Source organism: Haemorhous mexicanus, chromosome 28 (genome assembly GCF_027477595.1).
Source record: "Haemorhous mexicanus isolate bHaeMex1 chromosome 28, bHaeMex1.pri, whole genome shotgun sequence".
NCBI classification, from domain to species: domain Eukaryota; kingdom Metazoa; phylum Chordata; class Aves; order Passeriformes; family Fringillidae; genus Haemorhous; species Haemorhous mexicanus.
In genome coordinates, this window is record NC_082368.1 from 5995043 (window position 1) to 6017161 (window position 22119).

At 54.0% G+C, this 22119-nt stretch overlaps 1 protein-coding gene across 4 annotated transcripts in view; it reads left to right on the forward strand.

The window, feature by feature from the left end:
• Window positions 1–22119, forward strand: part of SKAP1 (src kinase associated phosphoprotein 1) — a 68683-nt gene that overhangs the window by 43630 nt on the left and 2934 nt on the right. For all 4 annotated transcript variants that reach the window (XR_009489622.1, XM_059869396.1, XM_059869398.1 and 1 more), the window contains exons 5-11: window positions 6680–6757; window positions 7403–7486; window positions 7813–7937; window positions 8417–8480; window positions 8825–9001; window positions 11010–11066; window positions 11686–11798. Coding sequence is in view for 3 of the 4 variants with exons in the window: in XM_059869396.1 (XP_059725379.1) it covers window positions 6680–6757; window positions 7403–7486; window positions 7813–7937; window positions 8417–8480; window positions 8825–9001; window positions 11010–11066; window positions 11686–11798 (698 nt within the window). In the remaining variant the exon portion in view is untranslated. The remainder of the gene's footprint in view (window positions 1–6679; window positions 6758–7402; window positions 7487–7812; window positions 7938–8416; window positions 8481–8824; window positions 9002–11009; window positions 11067–11685; window positions 11799–22119) is intronic.

Genomic DNA, 22119 nt, shown 5'->3' on the forward strand with positions numbered 1-22119 from the left:
CCGATCCTGGGAGGGGGAATGGAGCTGATCCTGGGGCTCCTGAGGGATGGAGCCGATCCTGGGGATCCTGGAAGGGGGAATGGAGCTGATCCTGGGGATCCTGGAAGGGGGAATGGAGCTGATCCTGGTGTTCCCGAGGAATGGAGCTGATCCCAGGGCTCCTGGAAGGGGGAATGGAGCTGATCCTCTTGTTCCGAAGGGATGGAGGGATGGGAAGGGGTGGGAGGTGAGTGGAGGGCAGGGAGAGGTTTGATCCCCCTCTGAAATTCCATAAAAAACAGGGGAAATGGGGAAGAGAAGAAAATTCCAGGAGAGAAGATCCTGCTCTGGCTCAGGTGGGGCCGGGATGTGTCAATCCCAAACTTTGGATCCGTAGGCAAAGGGATGGAGGAGTTGGAATCCCACGGGGATGGCCCTGGAATGGCCCTGGAATGGCCCTGGAATGGCCCATCCCAGCTTTCCCCTCTGCAGGTTTCCAAAGGAATTTTAGGAATTCTCCATGGTCACTTGGCCCTTCCTTGAGTATTCCCGGAAAACTCGGGCTGGGTCTCCAGGCGCTTCCGAGTGCTGCTCTTGGCTTTGCCCCAGCTCATTCCCACCAACCCAGGAATTCCCGCTGTGCATTCCCAGAGCTTTCCACACCTCGGGAATGCTGTCCCAATCCCAGGAAATTTCATGGATTCATCATCCACCCTTCCCATCCTCCCTCTCCCATCGCTTTATTGTCATTCCCGCCTGGATTTCCTCTGTTTTCCAAGGATTTTTTGGTGATTTGGCGGCACTTGGCTGATCCATCCATGCAGGACCCTCCCGCTGTGGAATTCCAGCCCCTCTGGAAGCAAATCCAGCATTTTTTAACCCAGGAACAGCACAAAGACTCCCCCCACTCCGCCGATTTTTCCCTCTTTTTCTTTTCCTTAATTCACTGCCCGGCGAGTTCCTGATTGACTCCGGGACCAATTAAAGGAAAATTTAATGGGAGAATGGATGAACTCCCGGAGCTTTCCCGGCCATCCATCACTTTTTTATAGCAGGAGCCGGGAAGGAGCTCAGAACTTCCCGCTGGGAATGGGATAATGAGGAGGGCACGGCGAGGATTCCCGGGGATTGCCGGGATGCTGCTCCAGGCTGGGATTCGCCGCCCTGATCTCGGCATTCCGGGAGCTCCAGGGACCCCCGGGGAGGCCGGGAAAAGTTGGGATCATGGGATGGATCCCGGAAAGCATCCCAGATCCTTCTGGTTCTGGAGTGAGGTGGAGGTGTTGGCTCCGTGTTCCCCCATTCCGTAAATCCCGGGAATCCTGTGAGCCTGGCAGGGAGATGGGGACAGCAGCGGTGACACCGCCAAGGCCCTGACAGGACATCGGGAATTCTGTCCCGGTGGGAATCTGCTCCCAGTCTGGGGCTTCATGGGAATGAATTTGTCTTTCCAAGGGTCAGGAGGGGTGTGGAGCTCCCAAAATCCCATCCCAGAGTTTTGGGGCTCCCAAAATCCCATCCCAGAGCTGTGGGAATCTCTGAGATTCCCAAAATCCCATCCCAGAGCTGTGGGAATCTCTGGGATTCCCAAAATCCCATCCCAGAGCTGTGGGAATCTCTGGGATTCCCAAAATCCTATCCTTGAGCTGTGGGAATCTCTGGGATTCCCAAAATCCCATCCTTGAGCTGTGGGAATCTCTGGGATTCCCAAAATCCCATCCCAGAGCTGTGGGAATCTCTGGGATTCCCAAAATCTCATCCCAGAAATGTGTGGCTCCCAAATCCCATCCTGGAACTCTGGGGCTCCCAAAATCCCATCCCGGAGCTTTGGGGCTCCCAAAATGAGATCCCGGTGCCGAGCCAGGCCCCTCCCATCCCCACCCAAATCCTGCTCCCCATCCTGGCGGGATTTGATCCAGAGGCAGCAGGAAAGGGAAAAACCCCGTAAAAAACTCCGTAAAAAACGCCAGGAAATGGAAACCACCCCAGGTCCCATTTTTCAGCCGTAACTCCACCATAAAAATAACGGGATAATGATTTTTTTTGGTTTTCTGGGATGATATTAAAGGCCGGGATATCGATCCCACATTTCCCAGGCCTCGGATGGAGCGGCGGGTTTGGACGGAGAGAGCAATAAAACATAAAATCCTCACTTTCCCCATTTCCCATAAATGTCAGCGTTACAAATTCCCGGCCATGTTCCCGTCCCTCCCTTCCCAGGGAAGGGGGGAATGAGGGGAAACTTTGGGATCCGATCCGGCCTGGGAAGCGGCTGCGTTCCCGTGGGATCCCGTTCCTGGCGTTCTGTTCAATCCCAAATCCCTGGATTTTGGGGTGGGGGCCCAATGTCTGCCCTGGATCCCAGAGCCCTGATCCCATCTGGAATTTGGGGTCCCAGAGCTCTGATCCCACCTGGATTTAGGGATAAGCTCCCAATGTCCCCCTGGATCCTAAAACCCTGATCCCACCTGGATTTTGGTGTCCTGGAATCCTGATCCCACCTGGATTTTGGGATCCCAGAGCCCTGATCCCATCTGGATTTTGGGGTCCAGGAGCTCTGATCCCATCTGGATTTGTGATCCCAGAGCCCTGATCCCATCTGGATTTTGGGATCCCAGAGCCCTGATCCCACCAGGATTTTGGGATCCCAGCGCCCTGATCCCACCAGGATTTTGGGATCCCAGCGCCCTGATCCCGCCAGGATTCCAACCCAAAGTTCCCCAAAGCCCAGCCCGTTTGGAGCTTCTCTCCCGACCCACCGCACCCCGGATTTGCGGCTTCGTGGCAATCCCAGCTGCCATAAAAGCCGTTCCCTGTTTTTCCAGCCCCGCCATCCTTTATCCGCTGTCACTTCCCAGCGCTCCCGGAGGCGGATGCGGCCGGAGCGATCGATGTTTTGTTTTATCTCCCTTTTCTTCCCAATAATTTTTTTAATCATTTCTCCCGCGGATAAATAATTCCCGGGAAAGCCGCGCTCAGCACTTTTGGAGGGGGGGGAAAGTGATGAGGTCAGGAGAGGGAGAGGGAGGGAGCGGGGCTGGAGCTTCCCGTGGAGTTCCCAGTGGGAATGGGGCCACCCCAAAAATGGGAAAAGGGGTTTGGGGGGACTGGGATGGGATGGGATGGGATGGGATGGGATGGGATGGGATGGGATGGGATGGGATGGGATGGGATGGGATGGGATGGGATGGGATGGGATGGGAAAAGGGACAGGGACCTGCCAACCCCCCCCCGCTTCCCGTGGAATTCCTAATGGGAATGGGGCCTGGGGCTGGCACCCTAAAATGGGGGAAAAGGGGTTTGGAGGGGCTGGGATGGGGACAGGGATAGAGATGGGAAAAGGGACAGGGACAGGGACCTGCCAACCCCCATCCGCTTCCCTTGGAATTCCCAGCCGGAATTGGAGGTGGAGCTGCCACCCTAAAACTGGGGAAAAGGGGGGTCTGGAGCCCCCTGGGACAGGGGATTTTAGGGATCAGCACAGCCCGGTTTTGGGATGAGAAATTTGGGAGCTGGGATCCTAGCCGGGGTTCCCATCCTGGTTTTGGGGTGAGAAATTTGGGATTTGGGATCCCAGACGGGGTTCCCATCCCGGTTTTGGGGTGAGAATTTGGGAGCTGGGATCCTAGCCGGGGTTCCCATCCCGGTTTTGGGGTGAGAAATTTGGGATTTGGGATCCCAGACGGGGTTCCCAGCCCCTTTTTGGGATGAGAAATTTGGGATTTGGGATCCCAGCCCCCCGCTGCCGCTCCCGCCGGGGCCGCTCCCTCTGCCGACTCCAATCCTGAGCTTCTGCTGCTTCCTTGTGGCAAAATCTTGGAATGACACTGCCCTTTCCTGAATTCCTGCCCCGGGACGCGACCCCAAACCCCGGGAGAATCCCCGGGGAGCAGCTCCAGGGTTGGGATCTCCCGGCCCTGGAATCTCGGGAGGGAAATCCTTCAGCCGCGTCCATCCCTGCGCTGACCCTTGCCCGCTCCTGGAGAATTCCAAGTGGGAATTCTGCTGGCGAGCCCTTCCCAGAGGCCGTAAATATTCCCGGGAAGGTGATGGAGGTGCTTGATTTTCCTGGGATACGTTTTTAAAGAGCTGGGATGTAACCCCGGAGTGCCGGTGGGAATTCCCGGGATATTTATGGCAGAAAGGTCCTTTCCTTCCCTTCCTTTTATTCCTGAATTTCAGCTCGGGATTAAAGGTGGAATTCCCACTCTGTGACACCTTCAGCTGCTCAAACTTTGGGATTTTCCCTGGATTTGCTGACCCTGTTGGGAATAAGGAAAAGGGGGTGGCCGGGCAGGAGGATCCCACCAGGATTTGGGATTTGCTGGGCTCAGCATCCCAAATCCTGCTTATCCATGGCCAGGGGAGCTTCATCCCTCTGGGATTGACCCATGGGCAGCTCCTGGCCCAGATGGAAAAAAGGGAGGGGATGGAGGAGGGCTGAGACTGGAGAAAAACAGGAAACCTCTGGAAAACCGGGAATGAGCGGCTCCAGTTTGGTCTCCAGGTGCCCCAGATCGGCTTTTCCACAGGGAGAATGGAATAAATCCCAGCAGGAATGGGGCTCATCCCTCCCATTCCCTCTTTCTCTCCTCTGGCTCCTTTTGGGGCCGCAGGGCCCTTGGAGGGGCTCGGGACCCTCTGGAAAAGTGGGAATGAGCAGGAGGAGCGGGACCGGTTTGATCTCCAGGTGTCCCATATCAGCTTTTCCAAGGGGGAATTGGGGATCAAATCCCAGCAGGAATTGAGGTCACTCCCCCCTCCCTCCTCCTTTGGGGCCGAGAGGTCTTTGGAGGTGCTGGAGACCCTCTGGAAAACCGGGAATGCCGGGGGAAAGCAGCTCTGGGAGTTTGATCTCCAGCTGCCCCGTCTCAGCTTTTCCAAAGGGAAATTAGGGAACAAATTCCAGCGGGAATGGGGGGTGGGGACTCCCTCCCTCCCTCCCTCCCTCCCTCCCTCCCTCCGGGGTGAAAGCTGAAAGTTGAAGAGTCCAAAGCCGTCAATCCCGACTTTCAGCCGGCGCTGGGAAAGGGAAATATTTGGATAAGGCGCGATCCGGAGCTGCCGCTGTTTACAAATCCCGATCCCACATCAAACGCGGCTCCCTTTGGGAAGCGCTTCCCGCTCTCCCGGCTCCTTTTGGGAGCTGTCACGGGAATTATTTGATGTTTCCCTCTCTCCTTTGTTTGTTTACGTTCATTAAAGTCGGGAGAATCCATCAAATCCTTGGCTCCGGTCGTCCCGGAGCGCGCGCGGCCGCAGGTGCGGAGCGGCCGGGGATGATGGAGGATCCATTTATCCCGCGGGGCGTGTGGAGGGAATGACACATTCCCGATAAATCCAACCCCGTTCCCGCCCTTCTGCCTTCCCCCTGCCCTGATGGATGAGTTCCTTATCGGGAACACGGAAAAGCCGCGGTCGAGCTGCGGCCGCGCTTCCCGGCCGGATGCGGGGGCAGAGGGCTGATCCCGGGATGAGCTGGGATTTATGGAAGCCGTTCCCCAGCCGTGCTAAATCCCAAAAAACGTGGGGTCCCCCCTGGATTTGCCCCGCTGTGGGGAGTCATCCCAAGTTTCTTGCCTCTGGAATTGCAGAGTTTGCTGCCCCTGGAATTCCTGAGTTTGCCACATCTAAAATTCCCAGATTTGTTGCCTCCAGAATCCCCAGGTTTTCCCGGAACTCCAAACTTTTTCCCAAGTTTGCTGCCCGCAGAGTTCCCAAGTTTGCTGCGTACAGAATGAGGCCTCCAAGGCCATTCCCAGAAAACGAGGCTTCCGAGGCCATTCCCAAGGAAACGAGGCCTCCAAGGCCATTCCCCAGGAAATGGGGCCTCCAAGGCCATTCCCAGAAAACGAGGCCTCCAAGGCCGTTCCCAGAAAACGAGGCCTCCAAGGCCATTCCCGGGAAAATGAGGCCGTCGGGCTAACGAGGAATGGTCGGAGCACACCTGAACGCTCCGGTGGAGCCCGAGCAAAAGTCGGGATTTACGGAGTCCCCGCGCGGACAGGAAAGGACGGGAAGTTTATCATGGATTAGGGAATTAATGGGGATGGATTCCCGCCCGCTGATGGATGGGGTGGACGCTCCATTAGGGAATGATTTAGGATTTTCCGGCTCATTGTGGATCAGGGAAGGCTCGGCCGGGCAGGGCCGGGGTCGGAATGTTGGGGTTAGGGAAGAACTGGGGAACAGGGAAGGAATTCCAGGGATTTTCAAGCTATGGATCCATACTTTTATATTTTTATATTTTTATCTCCATGTTTTTCACTTTTGTGTGGATTTGTTAGGGGATAATTTAGGACGGAAGGGATCCTAAAGCTCATCCAGGGTCACCTCCCGCTATCCCAGGATTCCCAGGTTTTTGGGATCAGCTGGGAATGGCAGAGCCCTTCCAGGCTCCGGGATGAGATTCCATGGGCAGATCCACAATGGGAATTGGGTTTTCCGTGGGAATTGGGTTTGCCATGTCCATAACCCAACCAGATTCCAGGGAAAAAGGGCAGATCCAGCCTCATCCCACTGAATCCCAGAATTCCAAGACCCTGTTCCCTATTCCCAATCCTGGGAATACCAGTGGGGTCGGGATAAACTGGGATTTCCACCCCCAGCGCTGCTTCCCCAAAGAAAGGGGCTGGAAACCTTGGGATGTGGGAATGGGAATGGCAAATTCCAAGATTTTCCTTTGCTCTGCTCCCTGCAGGCCTGGAGGAGATCCCACGGCCCATCCAGGATTCCGGGAATATATTGAAGCAAGGATACCTGGAGAAGAGATCCCGAGGTAAAACCTGGAATTCCAGGAGAAGATCCAGTGCTGCCACCTGAAAATTTGGGAAAATCCCAAATTTCCAGCCTAAAAGAACCCAGGAAAAATCAGGAAATCCACGGATTTCCACCGGCAGGAGCTTCCAGGTTTTTCCAATGCCTTGCCGGGCTCATTCCCTTTTCCAGAGCATCCAAATTAAATCCTGGAATTAAATTAAGCCCGGCCCAGGCCTGGAGGGCAAAACTAATGAGGAGAAAAAGCCGGGAAAAGCTCCAGGGATTCAGGATCATCCCACGTTTAATGCGGAGATAAGAGCCGGGCTCGGAATCAGCCTCAGCCTTATCTCCCTTTTCCCGTGAAAGCCACAAATTATTCCCTTCCCTAATGGGATTTTCTCGGGAATTATTGATGGGAAGAGGCAGAAACAGCTCCTGGCTTTTCCCCGAGCTCAGCTCGGAGTTAGGCCTGGCTTAACTCCCGCTAATTTCTGATTTAACAACATTTCCCAGAGATTTAACCCCAAACGCGTTCCCTGGCAGCATCGAATCCATGAGAAACGCATCCCAAGGGGATAAAATGGAGACTTTTTCCTGCTTTTCCTGATTTTCCCTGGCTTTTCCCATTTTTCCCCTTTTTTCCCCATTTTTTCCCATTTTCCAGAGCCCAGCTTTTTCGGCTCCGAGTGGCACAAGCGCTGGTGCGTCCTCACCCAACGGAATTTCCTCTACTACGCCAACGAGAAAAGTGAGTGGGAAAAGAATTCCCAACTTTTGGGTGGAAAAGCGGGGTCTGACCATGGGAAGCTGCAATTCCCAGCTCCTGGAAGGGGAAATCCCACCTGGATTTGGGGTTTTTTCCATTGGAGCAAAGGGAAGTTTCCGGCCGTTCCTCTTTCCCAGAATTTCCCAGCCATTTCCCCTTTCCCGGATTTTCTGGACATTCCCCTTTCCTGGAATTTTCCGGCCGCGTGCCTCAGTTTCCCTCCATGGAGAAACCCACCCCCTGAGCCGCATCCAGGGGTGGAAAAAAAGCTGGAAAATCCCAATTTTGGCCCAATTCCCTTTTCCCAGGCAAGCAGCCCAAAGGCTCCTTTCCCATCGAGCGCTACCAGGCCCGCCTGGATTCCCAGCTCCGGAAAGATTCCCGGAAAAAATGCTGCTTCCAGCTGCTCTGTCCTGGAAAACGCTCCTACGAGGTGGGAAACGGCAGGAAAACGGGAATTTGGGGGGGAAATGGGAATTTCAGGGGAAAAAAATGGAAATTTTGGGGGGGAAATGGAAATTTGGGGGTGGAAATGGGAATTTTGTGGAAGAAATGGGAATTTTGGTGGAAAAATGGGAATTTTGGGGGGGAAAATGGGAATTTGGGGCGGTGAAACAGGAATAGCCAGGGAGAAATGGGAATGGATTTCCATGGATTTCCATGGATTTGGCCTGACAGCTTTCCCCAGATAACCTGGCTAGGGGATCCATTGATTTCCATGGATTTCCATGGATTTCCATGGATTACATTTCCCAGCTTTCCTGGGATATCCTGGCTGTGCTTTGTTCCCACTTGGAGCCGGGAGATAAATCCCAGGATTTTCCCGGGGTTGGGAATGGTGGGTCCCTATCCCCTCATCCCAAATCCCAAATCCCAAATGCCAAATCCCGGGATAACGGGATCTCCCTGCAGTTCACAGCTCCGAGCCCGGCCGAGGCCCAGGATTGGGTGGAGCAGATCCGGTTCCTCCTCAGGGGTGAGTCTGGAGCCGCTCCCGGTTTTTGGGATCTCTGGGAAGTGTTTTCCCACCCGGATTGGGGCTTTCCATCCACCCTGGATTTGTGGGGAGTTGCTCCAGCTGGAGGCAGAGAAAATTCCAGAACCTCTGGAACCCCCCAGCTGTGTCCCTTCAGGATTCATCCCTGAATTTGGGGTTGTTCCCTGGGATTTCCCATTTTTCCTTTGGTTTTTTCCATCTTTCCTTGGGTTTTTCCTTGGTTTTTTGCCCGTTCTTGGGCGCAGGATTTGGATCTCCATCCCACCCCTCTGGAATCGGGAGAATTCCCACTTTTCCATCCCTTTTTCCCTCTTTCCCGGCAGACCTGAGCTCCCTGACCATTCCCTGCGACGAGGATGAGGAGGAGGAGGAAGAGGAGGAGGAGGAGGAGCTCTCCAAGGACCGGGACAGCTCCGACTCCATGAACAATTCCCAAAATTCCACCCTGAATCCGGAGGAGCCGGAGCAGGAGGGCGACGACATCTACGAGGTGATGCCAGGTGAGCTCCCAAATTCCCAACTTTTCCTTGGAAAAACGTGAGGAAACCTCGGCCATACCCGCACCGGCGCCATTCCCACATCTCCGCTCTTAACCCACCCAAAATTCCAAGGTTTTATCCCATTTCTTTATCCCGAGCTTTTGATGGACCTCCCAAATCCAAACCTGGTTTTTCTGGGAATTTCGGATCCAGGGATTCTGCTAGAGGAGCCCTCAGAGTCTTGACATATTTTCATGGATTTTTCAATGATTTTCATGGAATTTCACGGGGTTTCATAGGTTTTCATGGTTTTCCATGGATTTCCATTGATTAACATGAATTTCCATGGATTTCCATGGATTTCCACAGATTTCCATGGGTTTTCCATAGGTTTTCATGAATTTCCATGGACTTCCATGGATTAGGTTTTCCAGTTTTCCTGAGGTAGCCTGGCAAGGGTTTCCATGGATTTTCATGGGCTTCCTTGGACTTCCATGGATTTCCATGCGTTTCCATGGGTTTCCATGGGTTTCCATGAGTTTCCATGGGTTTCCATGGGTTTCCATGCATTTACATGAATTTCTATGAATTTCCATGGGTTTCCATGGGTTTCCATGGATTTCCATGAATTTCCATGGATTTCCATGGATTTCCCTGAATTTCCATGGGTTTCCATGGGTTTCCATGAATTTCCATGAATTTCCATGAATTTCCATGGGTTTCCATGGGTTTCCATGGGTTTCCATGGGTTTCCATGGATTTGGCTTCCCAGCTCTCCTGGGACAACCCAACTCTTCATCCTGGGAAGTTTTGGGATCTTCCTCCATCCCAAAGCCCCCAAAACCCCAGGAAAAGCCCCAATCCCACCCTCCCTCCTCCCCCTTCTCCCTCCTTTACCTCCTGACCAAAAACCACGGAGAAAAAACCCGGGAGACGGGAATAAAAAAACCGGGAAAAGCCACGGAGAGATAATTTCCTCGGCGTTAATGAAGTTTTACAAAAACAGACGCGGCCGAGGCCAAATAAAATTTCACAGGTGATAAATTTTTCCAATTTCCCGGGAAGGATTCGATGGGAATGTTAAATCAGGAGTGAAGGTGTCCGTTCGGAAGCGCCGAGCGCTGCCGGGGAATTTTATCGACTGGAAAATTGAATCAAATTGCTCCATTAAAAACTCGGCTCCGCTGAGATTCCGAAGCTTCCCGGGATGCGTCGGCAGCTCCGGACCCCCGGGATGAGGATCCCAAAAGTGGGGTGGGAGGGAGAAGCGGAATTTTCCAAAGTTTTCCAGCTTTTCCCTCGGATTCAGTCCTGGAGAATCCAAGCGTTGGGTGGAGTTGGGAAGGCAGAGCTTCACTTCCAGGCCTGATCCCATGAAAACCCTTGGATTCATGGGATTTGATCCCAGGAAAACCCTTGGATCCATCAGATTCGATCCCAGGAAAACCCCAGGGTGGTGGGGAGGAGCAGCTCTTGTCCCCATGGATCCCATTCCTGGATTTCCCTGCTCCAAATCCTCCAGGAATGTGCCTGGGAAGAGGACGAGGAGAGGGCAGGGAGTTCCATGGGACAGGAAATGGGTTTTCCCTGGATGGGAAATGGGTTTTCCATGGATGAGGATGGAAATTTGGGATGCTCCACCCAGCTCCACTCCCTTCCCATTTTTCCAAGCCTTCCCAGCCCCTCTGGAATCCTCCTTTTCCCCGGGATCATTCCTTCCATCCCTTCCTCCCTAATTCCTCCTTCCTCCCTCGCATTCCCAGCCTGGAATTTCCCCTCTGGAATTTCCTTTTCCTCTTTTCCCACGGGGACACCCGGAATTCACGGATTTGTTTTTCCCGGTGCCCACAACACTTCCGGTTTCCCATGAAAATCTTCTCCGATAATTCCTCTCCCCACCATCAATCCGGGAATTTTTATTCCCAGGATTCCCTTGGAGCCCCGGGCCTGCTGGAGCCGCGGCATTCCTGGATTTTCCCTGATTTTTCCTGTTTTCCCTGGATTTTTCCACTGTTTTTTGCCTCCCCAGATGAGGAGATGGAGCCGCCATTCCCAGAGGATGAGGAGGATTTCGGAAGCGAGGAGGGTGAGATCTCAACCCAAAGGATTCCCAGGATATGGATGGGGGGGATATTTTGGGATTTTGGCCACTCTGGAGCATCCTGGGCTGTGGAAAACGTGGAGAACAGGAGAATTCCCGGGATTGGACTCCTCCCGCTGGTGGAATTCCACTTGGGAAGACTCTTCCCCATGTGAGACATCTCCCAGAATTCCTGGGATAAAGGAGGTGTTTGGGAGCCCTAAAGCGGGATTTTTATCCCTAAAAAGCCACGGAGGGATCCCACAGGAATTTTGGGATCCAACCCCCCAAGGATCCCCCCAGATATTCCCGGGATGCCTTCAGCGCCCTCCCGTCCCTCTGGGGAGCAGGAGAGGAGCTGGGGTGAGAATTCCTGGGAAAGGAATTCCTGCAAAACTGGGACCAAACTCTTTGGGGAGCACCAATCCCTCAGCCAGTGAGCCTGTGGCGGGATTCCACGGAATTCCCGGCATTTCCCAACCTCAGCACTCAACATTCCCAAAGGATCTGGGGCCTTTCCCATCCTGGAGGAGCTCCAGGAGAACTTTCGGCTCTGGAATCACCTCCATGATCCTGCACCGATAAATCCCTCTCCAGCCTGACCCTTCTCTTCCTTCTTTCCCAGAAAATTCCGACTGGGATTACTCCAGTTACTACCAGGGGCTGTGGGATTGCCGCGGGGACCATCCCGACGAGCTCTCCTTCCAACGGGGCGACCTCATCCGCATCCTCAGCAAGGTAGGAGCCACAATTTGGGGGAATTCCCTGGGAATTTGGCTCACTTCCCATTTTATTTCCCATTTCCAACGGGGCCACTTCATCCTCAGCGAGGTAGGAGCGGGAATGTTTTGGGATTCGGGCTGATTTCCAAGGCCAAAAGGTGCTAAAATCACCAAAAATTAAGATTTAAAATTAAATTATTGACGTCAGCGGGGGGGGGTTTATTGGTTTCACTGGGTTTTACTGGTTTTTATTGGTTTTTACTGGTTTTTACTGGTTTTACTGGTTTTACTGGGATTGGGGCTTGATTTGGGGTCGGAGGAGCAGCTCCCCCTCCTGATCCTGCACCCGCTCTGGAAACCTGCGAATTCCCCATTTTTGGGGGATTCCCGGAGTGGGAATTTGGGGAATTGCCTGTGCTGGGATCCCCCCGGGCCGCGTCCAGCCGGGGGTGGCACCGGGAGCAGCTCGGGCACAATTCCCGGCGGGAATTCCGGCGGCTCCAGGTGCGGCTCCGGTGGCGAATCCCTCGCTCAGGACCGAGGGGGCTTTTCCCCATAAATCCAGGATGTGGGAAGTGGAGAGAGGCAGCCGTGGGAGGAGGAGGAGGAGGAGGAGGAGGAGGAGGAGGAGGGAAAAGGTTGGGAATGTTCACTCAGCTGCGCCTTAATTTCCTTTTCAATCTTGTCCCAATTAATTTCGCGGAATTAATCTCGCGGCGCCCGCTGGCTCCGACCACGGATTAGCGGCTCCTATAAAATCCCATCTGGCGCCTTCCCGGCCTGGCATTCCCGGGAAAACTGGGCACCGGGAGCGGAATGGGGTCAGGGAATCGTGGAATTGTCAAGGCTGGATCAGGGCATGATCCCCGATGTGGAAACCGACCCTGTCCCGGTGTTCCTTGGGCACTTCCGGGGAAATCGGGCCCTGTTCGATCCCAGGAATCCTGGGAATGCTGATCCCAAGGGATCCTGGGCCCCCTGGATCTGGGAGGTGCAGGGTGACAACCCCAGAGGTGCCAAGAGCTCGTTCCAAAAACCCCTGCCGGGAGAAAACACTGGGAATTCGCTTGGGAAAAGGGAAGAGTCATTCCCACCCTTAATTCCCATCCCCAATTCCCATCCCCAATTCCCATCCCCATTCCCGTCCCCAATTCCCATCCCTAATTCCCATCCCCAATTCCCATCCCCAATTCCCATCCCCAATTCCCATCTCTGGAAGCTTCCATGGCCAGGCTGGACCAGGGTAGTGGGAGAGGTCCCAGCCCATGGCAGGGCTGGGAATGGGATGGGGTTTGAGCTCCTTCCCTCCCATCCCATCCCGAAATTCCATCATCCCCACAAAACCCCGTTCCCGTATCCCCGTTCCCGGCCCTGCTCCCTTTTCCCCTTCCCAGCGATTCCTCCTCTGGGATAATTGTGGGAATGTGGGATCCATTCACTCCCTCCATCCTGGCCCTAAAACCGGGATCCGTTCACTCCCTCCATCCTTCCCCTAAAACCGGGATCCCTTCATTCCCTCCATCCTTCCCCTAAAACCGGGATCCGCTCATTCCCTCCATCCCTGCGGGTAGAACCGGGAGAGGGAGGCGCCGGCAGAGAATTCCCGCATCCCACTCGGCAGCCGAAGGCGCGGGGTGACATCTAGTGGCATTTTCCATGGATTTGGGAACAGGGACCAGCCCCGAGCTCCCCGCCCCGCGCCGTCCCCGGAGGCGGCGCGGGATGAGTTCGGTCCGGGCTCAGCTGCGCTCGGTGCCGGCAATGATCCCGCTGGGAATGGCGGCAGCGCCGGGATGGCGGCAGCTGGAAGGCAGCGGTCACCCCCCGGTCACCCCTCGGTCACCCCTCGGTCACCCCCCGGTCACCCCCCGGTCACCCCCCGGTCACCCCCCGGTCACCCCTCAGTCACTCCCCGGTCACCCCTCGGTCACCCCTCAGTCACCCCCCGGTCACCCCTCAGTCACCCCTCGGTCACCCCTCAGTCACCCCCCGGTCACCCCCCGGTCACCCCTCAGTCACTCCCCGGTCACCCCTCAGTCACCCCCCGGTCGCCCCCCGGTCACCCCTCGGTCACCCCTCAGTCACCCCTTGATCACTCCATGGTCACTCCATGGTCACCCCTCAATCAACCCATGTCACCTCCAGACACCCTCTGGTCACCCCCGGTCACCTCTGGTCACTCCTGGTCACCCCTCGGTCACCCCTCAGTCACCCCCCGGTCACCCCTCGGTCACCCCTCGGTCACCCTTGACCACTCCATGGTCACTCCATGGTCACCCCTCGATCAACCCATGTCACCTCCAGACACCCTCTGGTCACCCCCCCGGTCACCCCCGGTCACCCCTCGGTCACTCCTTGGTCACTCCTTGGTCACATCATGGTCACCCCTCGATCTACCCTGGTCATCTCCAGACACCCCCTGGTCACCCCCCGGTCACCTCTGGTCACCCCTTGGTCCCTTGGTCACCCCTTGGTCACCCCTTGGTCAACCCCCAGGACAGTGACAATGACAGGGACAGGGACAGAGATGGGGATGGGGACAGGGACAGGGTTGGGGACAGGGACAGGGACAGGGACAGGGACAGGGACAGGGACAGGGACAGGGACAGGGACAGGGTTGGGGACAGGGTTGGGGACAGGGACAGGGACAGGGACAGAGATGGGGACAGGGACAGGGACAGGGACAGGGACAGGGACAGGGACAGGGACAGGGACAGGGACAGGGACAGGGTTGGGGACAGGGACAGGGACAGGGACAGAGATGGGGACAGGGACAGGGACAGGGACAGGGACAGGGACAGGGACAGGGACAGGGACAGGGATGGGGACAGGGACAGGGACAGGGACAGGGACAGGGACAGGGACAGGGACAGGGACAGGGACAGGGACGAGGCTGATCCCAACCCATGCCCACCCCTCGGGGCCTCCCCTGGGCATCCCCAAATCTGCATCCCGAATTTTCCTCATCCTCAGGAACGAATCCCGCGCGTTCCCGATCCCGAATCCCGAATTTTCCTCGCTCAGGACTTCACCTGCCCACTCCCGATCCCGAATCCCGAATTTCCGCCCGTCCATCCTCGCCTGCCCATCCCCGATCTCCATCCCAAAGTTCCCCCATCCGCAGGGATTCACCTGCACGTTCCCGGGGCTCCATCCCAAATCCCTGATCTCCATCCCAAACTTTGGTGCTCCATCCCAAATCCCTGATCTCCATCCCACATTTCCGTGCTCCATCCCAAATCCCGGATGCTCCATCCCAACTCCCTGATCTCCATCCCAAATCCCTGATCTCCATCCGAAACTTTGGTGCTCCATCCCAAATCCCTGATCTCCATCCCAAACTTTGGCGCTCCATCCCAAATCCCTGATCTCCATCCCAAATCCCTGATCTCCATCCCAAACTTTGGCGCTCCATCCCAAATCCCTGATCTCCATCCCAAATCCCTGATCTCCATCCCACATTTCCGTGCTCCATCCCAAATCCCGGATGCTCCATCCCAAACTTTGGTGCTCCATCCCAAATTTCCCCCTCCGCAGGGATTCTCCTGCCCATTCCCGGGATAAACCCCCCCAGGAAAAGCCAGAATTCCATCCCCACTCCCAGGAATTCTGGGATGAACTCGGTCAGTTCCTCATCCCATAAATCCCGGGAATGCAGAGGTCTCAGGGCTGGAATTCCCAGGAATCCCAGGATGAACTCTGTCAGTTCCTGATCCCGTAAATCCCGGGAATGCAGAGGTCTCAGGGCTGGAATTCCCAGGAATCCTGGGATGAACTCAGTTCCTGATCCCATAAATCCTGGGAATGCAGAGGTCTCGGGTCTGGAATTCCCAGGAATCCCGGGATGAACTCAGTCCATTCTTCATCCCATAAATCCCGGGAATGCAGAGGTCTCGGGTCTGGAATTCCCAGGAATTCCGGAATATTCCCACATTTCCTCGGGAATTCCAAATAATCCATTTTGGGATCAGCGCCTTGGGAATTTCCTGGGATGAGCCTCGGCTGGGAAAATGAATTAATTCAATAAATGAAATAAAGTAAATTAATTAATGAATGGAATAAAAGAATTAATTAATAGGGACATTAATAAATTCTAAATTAATTCTGAATTATTAAATTAAGAGGTGAATTCATGGTAAATTAATAATAAATCAAGGAAAGAAATTAATTATAAATTAATAAATAATCAGGTAAATAATATTAATCAATTAATAAATATTAAATGTAATCAATTAATAATCAGGTAAACTAACATTAATTAATTAAAACAGAGAAATAAATCTATTATAGATTAATAAATGAACAGGTAAATGAATGTTAATTAATTAATAAACAGATATTCAGATCCATTATAAATTAATAAAGAAGTAAACAAACAGATAAATAAATGTTAATCAATTCATTATCGATTACTGAATAAACAGGTACAAGAACCCATTAATTAATCATTAATTCATTATAAATTAGTAAATTATCATGCAAACAAAGAGGTTAATAAATGTTAATTATTTCATTATAAATTACTGAACAAACAGGTAAATTCGTGTTCATCAATAATAAAGAATAATTTATAATAAATAAGAAATGAAATTTAAAATAAAAGGACAATTGAAAAGATGATAAATAATAATTAAATGTAATTAGTGGGGAAGTTAATTAAGGAAGAGGCAAACGGGGCAAATTCCCGATCCCCGCCGTGAAACTGGGAATTCTACGGGAATTCTTTGGGAATTCTCTGGGAATTTCTCTGGGAATTCTTTGGGAATTCTCTGGGAATTCTCTGGGATTTTCCCTGGGAATTTCTCTGGGATTTTCTCTGGGATTTTCTCTGGGATTTTCCCTGGGATTTGTTCTGGGATTTGTTCGGGGCTGAGCAGGAATTCGGGCTTGGGAGCGGGGGAGGCTCCGGGGGCTCTTCCCGGCCCGGAATTCCCGGATTTTCCGGGATCCTGGAATTCCCTTCACCCCTGGATGTTCCACAGATGGCAGCTCCAGGGCAGAGATTTTCTCTGTTTAATTTTATCTTTTACATATAATATTTTGTATTTTGTACTTTATCATTCCTACTTAACGTTTTAAAATTGAAATTTCCAAATTTTTTATTTTTAATTTTTTATATTTTGCATTTTACTTTTTATATTTTGCATTTTATAATTCAATTCTTAAATTTTGCTCCTTATATTTTAATTTTTATATTTTATTCTTCACTTTTTATATTTTACATTTTAATTTCTATATTTTCTATTTTACATGCTTTAAAATATATTTTTTTAATTTTTACATTTTAATTTGTATAGCTTACACTTGATTTTTAAAAAAGTTTTTATATTTTATATTTTATACTCTATATCTTCCATTTTATCTGCTATACTTTACTTGGTTTTTTACATTTTATATTTTATATTTTATTTTTTACGTTTTATACTTTATTAGGATTTTTTTTAATGGTATATTTTATATATTATATTGGAATTTTTTCGCTTTTTATTTTCTGTTTTCCGCCCTCCATTCTCCCTCCTTCCCATCCCTCCGCACCCGCCCCTGCCGGCAGATTCGGGGATTTTTCCATGGAAAACCGCGGGAAAAACGGAGAAACTGCAGGGGAAAAAAACAATCCCGAAACATCCCAGAAATCCCCGAAATCCTGAAATCCCGGAAATCCCAGAAATCCCTGAAATCCCAGAAATCCTGAAATCCCGAAATCCCCGAAATCCCAGAAATCCCGAAATTCCGAAATCCCGAAATCCCAGAAATCCTGAAATCTCAGAACTCCCAGAAATCCCGAAATCCCCGAAATCCCGAAATCCCGAAATCCCGAACTCCCAGAAATCCCCGAAATCCCGAAATCCCCGAAATCCCCGAAATCCTGGAAATCCCAAAAATCCCCGAAATCCCCAAATCCCCGAAATCCCCGAAATCCCGAACTCCCAGAAATCCCCGAAATCCCGAAATCCCCGAACTCCCGGGACTCCCCGGGCTCCTTTTCCCGGCGCTGCCCCCAAATCCCGGCGGGAATTCTGCGCATTCCGGAGATTCCCGGGCTCCGCTCCCGGCATTCCCGAGCCCTTCCCGCAGATCCCAAACAAGCACCGAGTTTAAAACCGACCCCCAAAAAAACCCCAAAATATAAAAAATGAAAAAGGAGTGGCGGGAAATCCGGGATGGGGGAGCCTGGGGAATTGGGAATTTGGGAATTTCCCGGCTCCAAATCCCGCCGATCCTTTATTCCCGATTTATTTGAAATTCCTTTTTCCCAGCTGCAAGCGAAGGAAAATCCGGGTTTGATGGAAGGGGGAAAGGGAATTCGGAACCCCTAAAAAAGGCTGGAATTCCTGGGAAGTGTCCCCAGGAAATGCGGGATTTCATGAAACCCTGGGAATTCATCCCCAGGGATTCCGGGATGAGGGAATTCCCAGTTCTCCCAGTTCCCCCAGTTCCCCCAGTGCCCCAATCCCAGTTCCCCCAGTTCCCACATTTCTCCCAGTTCTCCCAGTTCCTGAATCCCAGTTCTCCCAGTTCCCCAATCCCAGTTCTCCCAGTTCCCCAATCCCAGTTCTCCCAGTTCTCCCAGTTCTCCCAGTTCTCCCAGTTCTCCCAGTCCCATTCCAGGCCCCTCTCCCAGCTCCGCCCCCATGGGTTGCCCCCCCCCAGGGTCCCTCCCCCTTCTCCCACATCCCCAAATTCCCAAACCCGGGGGAAAATCCCCCAAATTCCCAATCCCAGGGGATTTGGGATCACCAAATAACCGGGATCGGGAATCCTGCGGGAAAAGGAAGAGATTGGGATCGGGATCGGGATCGGGATCGGGATCGGGATCGGGATCGGGATCGGGATCGGGATCAGGATCGGGATCGGGATCGGGATCGGGATCAGGATCGGGATCAGGATTGGGATCGGGATCGGGATTGAGATCGGGATTGGGATCAGGATTTGGATTGGGATCAGGATTGGGATCGGGATTGGGATCAGGATCGGGATTGGGATCGGGATCGGGATCGGGATCGGGATTGGGATCGGGGTGAAAATCCGGGAGGAAAAGGGGCGGTTCTGCCAATTCCCTTTAAGGTTGTGACGTGTCCGTGTCCCCTTCCCCAATCCCATCCCCGGCTTGTCCCCAAATCCCCTTTCCTGCCCCAAATCCAGGGAATTTTAGGGAATAATCGCGGCCAGTTTTGGAGGGGGAAGCGACGCCGGGGTTTTGTCTGGAAAGCGATTTTGGATGGGATTTTTGGATGGGATTTTGGATGGGATTTTTTAAAATGGGATTTTTAATCTGATTTTTGACCGGATTTTATTTCGGATCCCTCCCGGAGCCGGCACCTGCTGCTCCCAAATCCTCACCCCGCTCCCATCCCGGGGGATTTGGGATGGATGGAATTATCCCAAACCCTCCCGCAGCTCCTCCGGCCGCTGCTCTCCATCAGGCGCCGCTTTAAAGCCGAAAACAATCGGCCTCGGAGCAAATCTCGGAACCGGGGCTTGCGATGAACCAAATAAAAATCACTCCCGCTTTTTTATTTCCTTTAATTTCATTTTTTCCCCTTTTTTTTTTTCCCCCGCTGGGATAGGCGGGAAAGGTTCATTTTTTCCCCTCTCCCTCACAACTCTGCCATTAACTCGAGCCGGGAAGTTTTTCCCCGTGAAAAACGGCCAATTTCGGTGTTGTTCTCCCCGCTCGGCAGCGGCGTTATTAAAATGCTAATTTAAGAGTGGAAAAAAAAAAACAAAAAAAAAAAACCAAGGGGAAAAAAAAAAAAAACAAAAAAAACCGGAGCTAAATATCTGGCGGTGCCGCAGCCTAATTGCAGCCCATAATGAGCTCTGGAAATGCGAGTGCCCCCGACACACGGAGAGCATCAACAGCCGCCGACACCTCATTAGCGCCCGCCTTCATTAATTCTGCCGACCCCGCGCTGACCCCGCCGGGGGCCGGGGGGCGCAGGTGGAGCCGCCCGAGCGGCCCCCGGGGATGCGGCGGCGGGGCCGGCTCCGGTTGCCGCGGCAACGCGGGGGATGCGGCAGAGCCCGGCCGCTTCTCGGGGGTCCCCGGGCTGCGCTGCAGAGCCCCGGGTTCAGCGCCGCCGCTGCTGGAGAGGGGAAGGCTCCGATTCTGGGGGGTTTCATCCCGATTCTGGCACGTTTCACTCCGATTCTGGGGGGTTTCACCCCGATTCTGGGGGGTTTCACCCCGATTCTGGGGGGTTTCACCTCGATTCTGGAGGGTTTCACCCCGATTCTGGAGGGTTTCACCTCGATTCTGGGCGGTTTCACTCCGATTCTGGGGGTTTCACTCCGATTCTGGCACCTTTCACCCCGATTCCGGCACGTTTCACCCCGATTCTGGGGGGTTTCACCCCGATTCTGGGGGGTTTCACCCCGATTCCGGCACGTTTCACCCCGATTCTTGAGTGTTTCACCCCGATTCTGGCACGTTTCACCCCGATTCTGGGGGGTTTCACCCCGATTCTGGCAGGTTTCACCCCGATTCCGGCACGTTTCACCCCGATTCTGCAGGGTTTCACCCCCATTCTGGGGGGTTTCACCTCGATTCTGGGGTGTTTCACCCCGATTCTGGGGGGTTTCACCCCGAATCTGGGCGGTTTCACCCCAGTTCCGGCGAGTTTCACCCCGATTCCGGCACGTTTCACCCCGATTCTGCAGGGTTTCACCCCGATTCTGGGCGGTTTCACCCCAGTTCCGGCGCCTTTCACCCCAATTCCTGCATCCCTGAACCTCCAAATCCCCCAGTTCATCGCCGTCACTCCTGGAGAGGAGAAAGCCCCGATTCTGGAGTGTTTCACCCCAATCCTGGACTATTTCCCCCTCAATTCTGGCCCGTTTCCCCCCGATTCTGACATATTTCTCCCCAATCCCGGCACCCCTGAACCTCCAAATCCCACGGATCCCGCACATCCCCCTGCTCTCCGCTCATCCCTGCACCCCCAGACCTTCCCTGTACCCCCCGACCCTCCTGAGCCCCAGCAGGATCCCACACATCCCCCCAATCCCTGCACCCCTGCACCCCCAATCCCTCCCGGGAACTTCCCTCTTTATTTTCACTTTTTTTTTGCCCACCCCCTTTCTCCCACCCCACCCCACCAATCCCGGGAACTCAGGACCCCAAATCCCTGGGAATTCCTCCCAAACCCCACCCCGTGCCCTCCTGCTGCCCTCCTCACACCCCCGGATCCTCCTGGACCCCAAAAATTCCTGAACCCTGAGCATCCTCCCAATCCCTGCACCACCAAATCCTCTCTGCACCCCCAAATCCTCCTGGACCCCCAAAATTCCTGAACCCTGAGCATCCCCCAAATCCTGCACCCCCAAATCCTCCTGGACCCCCAAAATTCCTGAACCCTGAGCATCCCCTCAATCCTGCACCCTCAAATCCTCTCTGCACCCCCAAATCCTCCTGGACCCCAAAATTCCTGAACCCTGAGAATCCCCCCAATCCCTGCACCCCCAAACCCTCCTGGACCCCCAAACCCTCCTGGACCCCCAAAATTCCTGAACCCTGAGCATTCCCCCAATCCCTGCACCCCCAAATCCTCCCTCCGCCTTCCTGCGGATCTTTATTTCGATTTTTTTCCGCGCCTCCTCCCTCCGCCGCCCCCCCCGGCGCTCAGGACCCCAAAATCCCCGGGAATCCCGGCCGAAGCCCAGCCCGTGCCCTCCCCCTGCCCTCGCCGTGCCCCCCGTTCCGCCGTGCACTCCAGATGAACCGGCGCGGCGGCGGCAATGGCCCTTGAAGCGCGCCGGGGAGGTGATTTAGGAGAATATTAAAGGCGATGCGGAGCTGCGGCGGCGCCTCTCTCGGGGCGAGCGGCAGGAGCCGCGGCGCAGATGGGCCCGGCAGATGAAACATCTCCGTCACATCGTGCCCCAGCCGCGCTCGCCGCCTCGGGCTCGGCGCCGCGCTCAGCCGCCGAATAAAGATCAGCCCCGCGCTCCCGAGGCCTTGGCCGGGGAGCCGGGGATGGAGTCTGGGCCCGGTGTCACCTCGGTGCCGCCCCGGTGCCACCCCGGTGTCACCCCGGTGTCACCCCGGGGTCCCTGAGGTGGCGTGAGGTGGTGGCAGGGCTGTGGTTGGGTGATTTTACGGGGAATGGTTAACTGGATAAATCCTGGAGCTTTGGGATGGGTGCACTCCGATGGGTTGGGATGGGACACGGGGATCCTGGTGGGGTGGGACAGGGACACCCCAGTGGGGTGGGACAGGGAGATCCTGGTAGGATGGGATGGATCCTGGTGGGATGGGACAGGGAGACCCCAGTGGGATGGGACAGGGAGACCCCAGTGGGGTGGGACAGGGAGACCCCAATGGGGTGGGATGAATC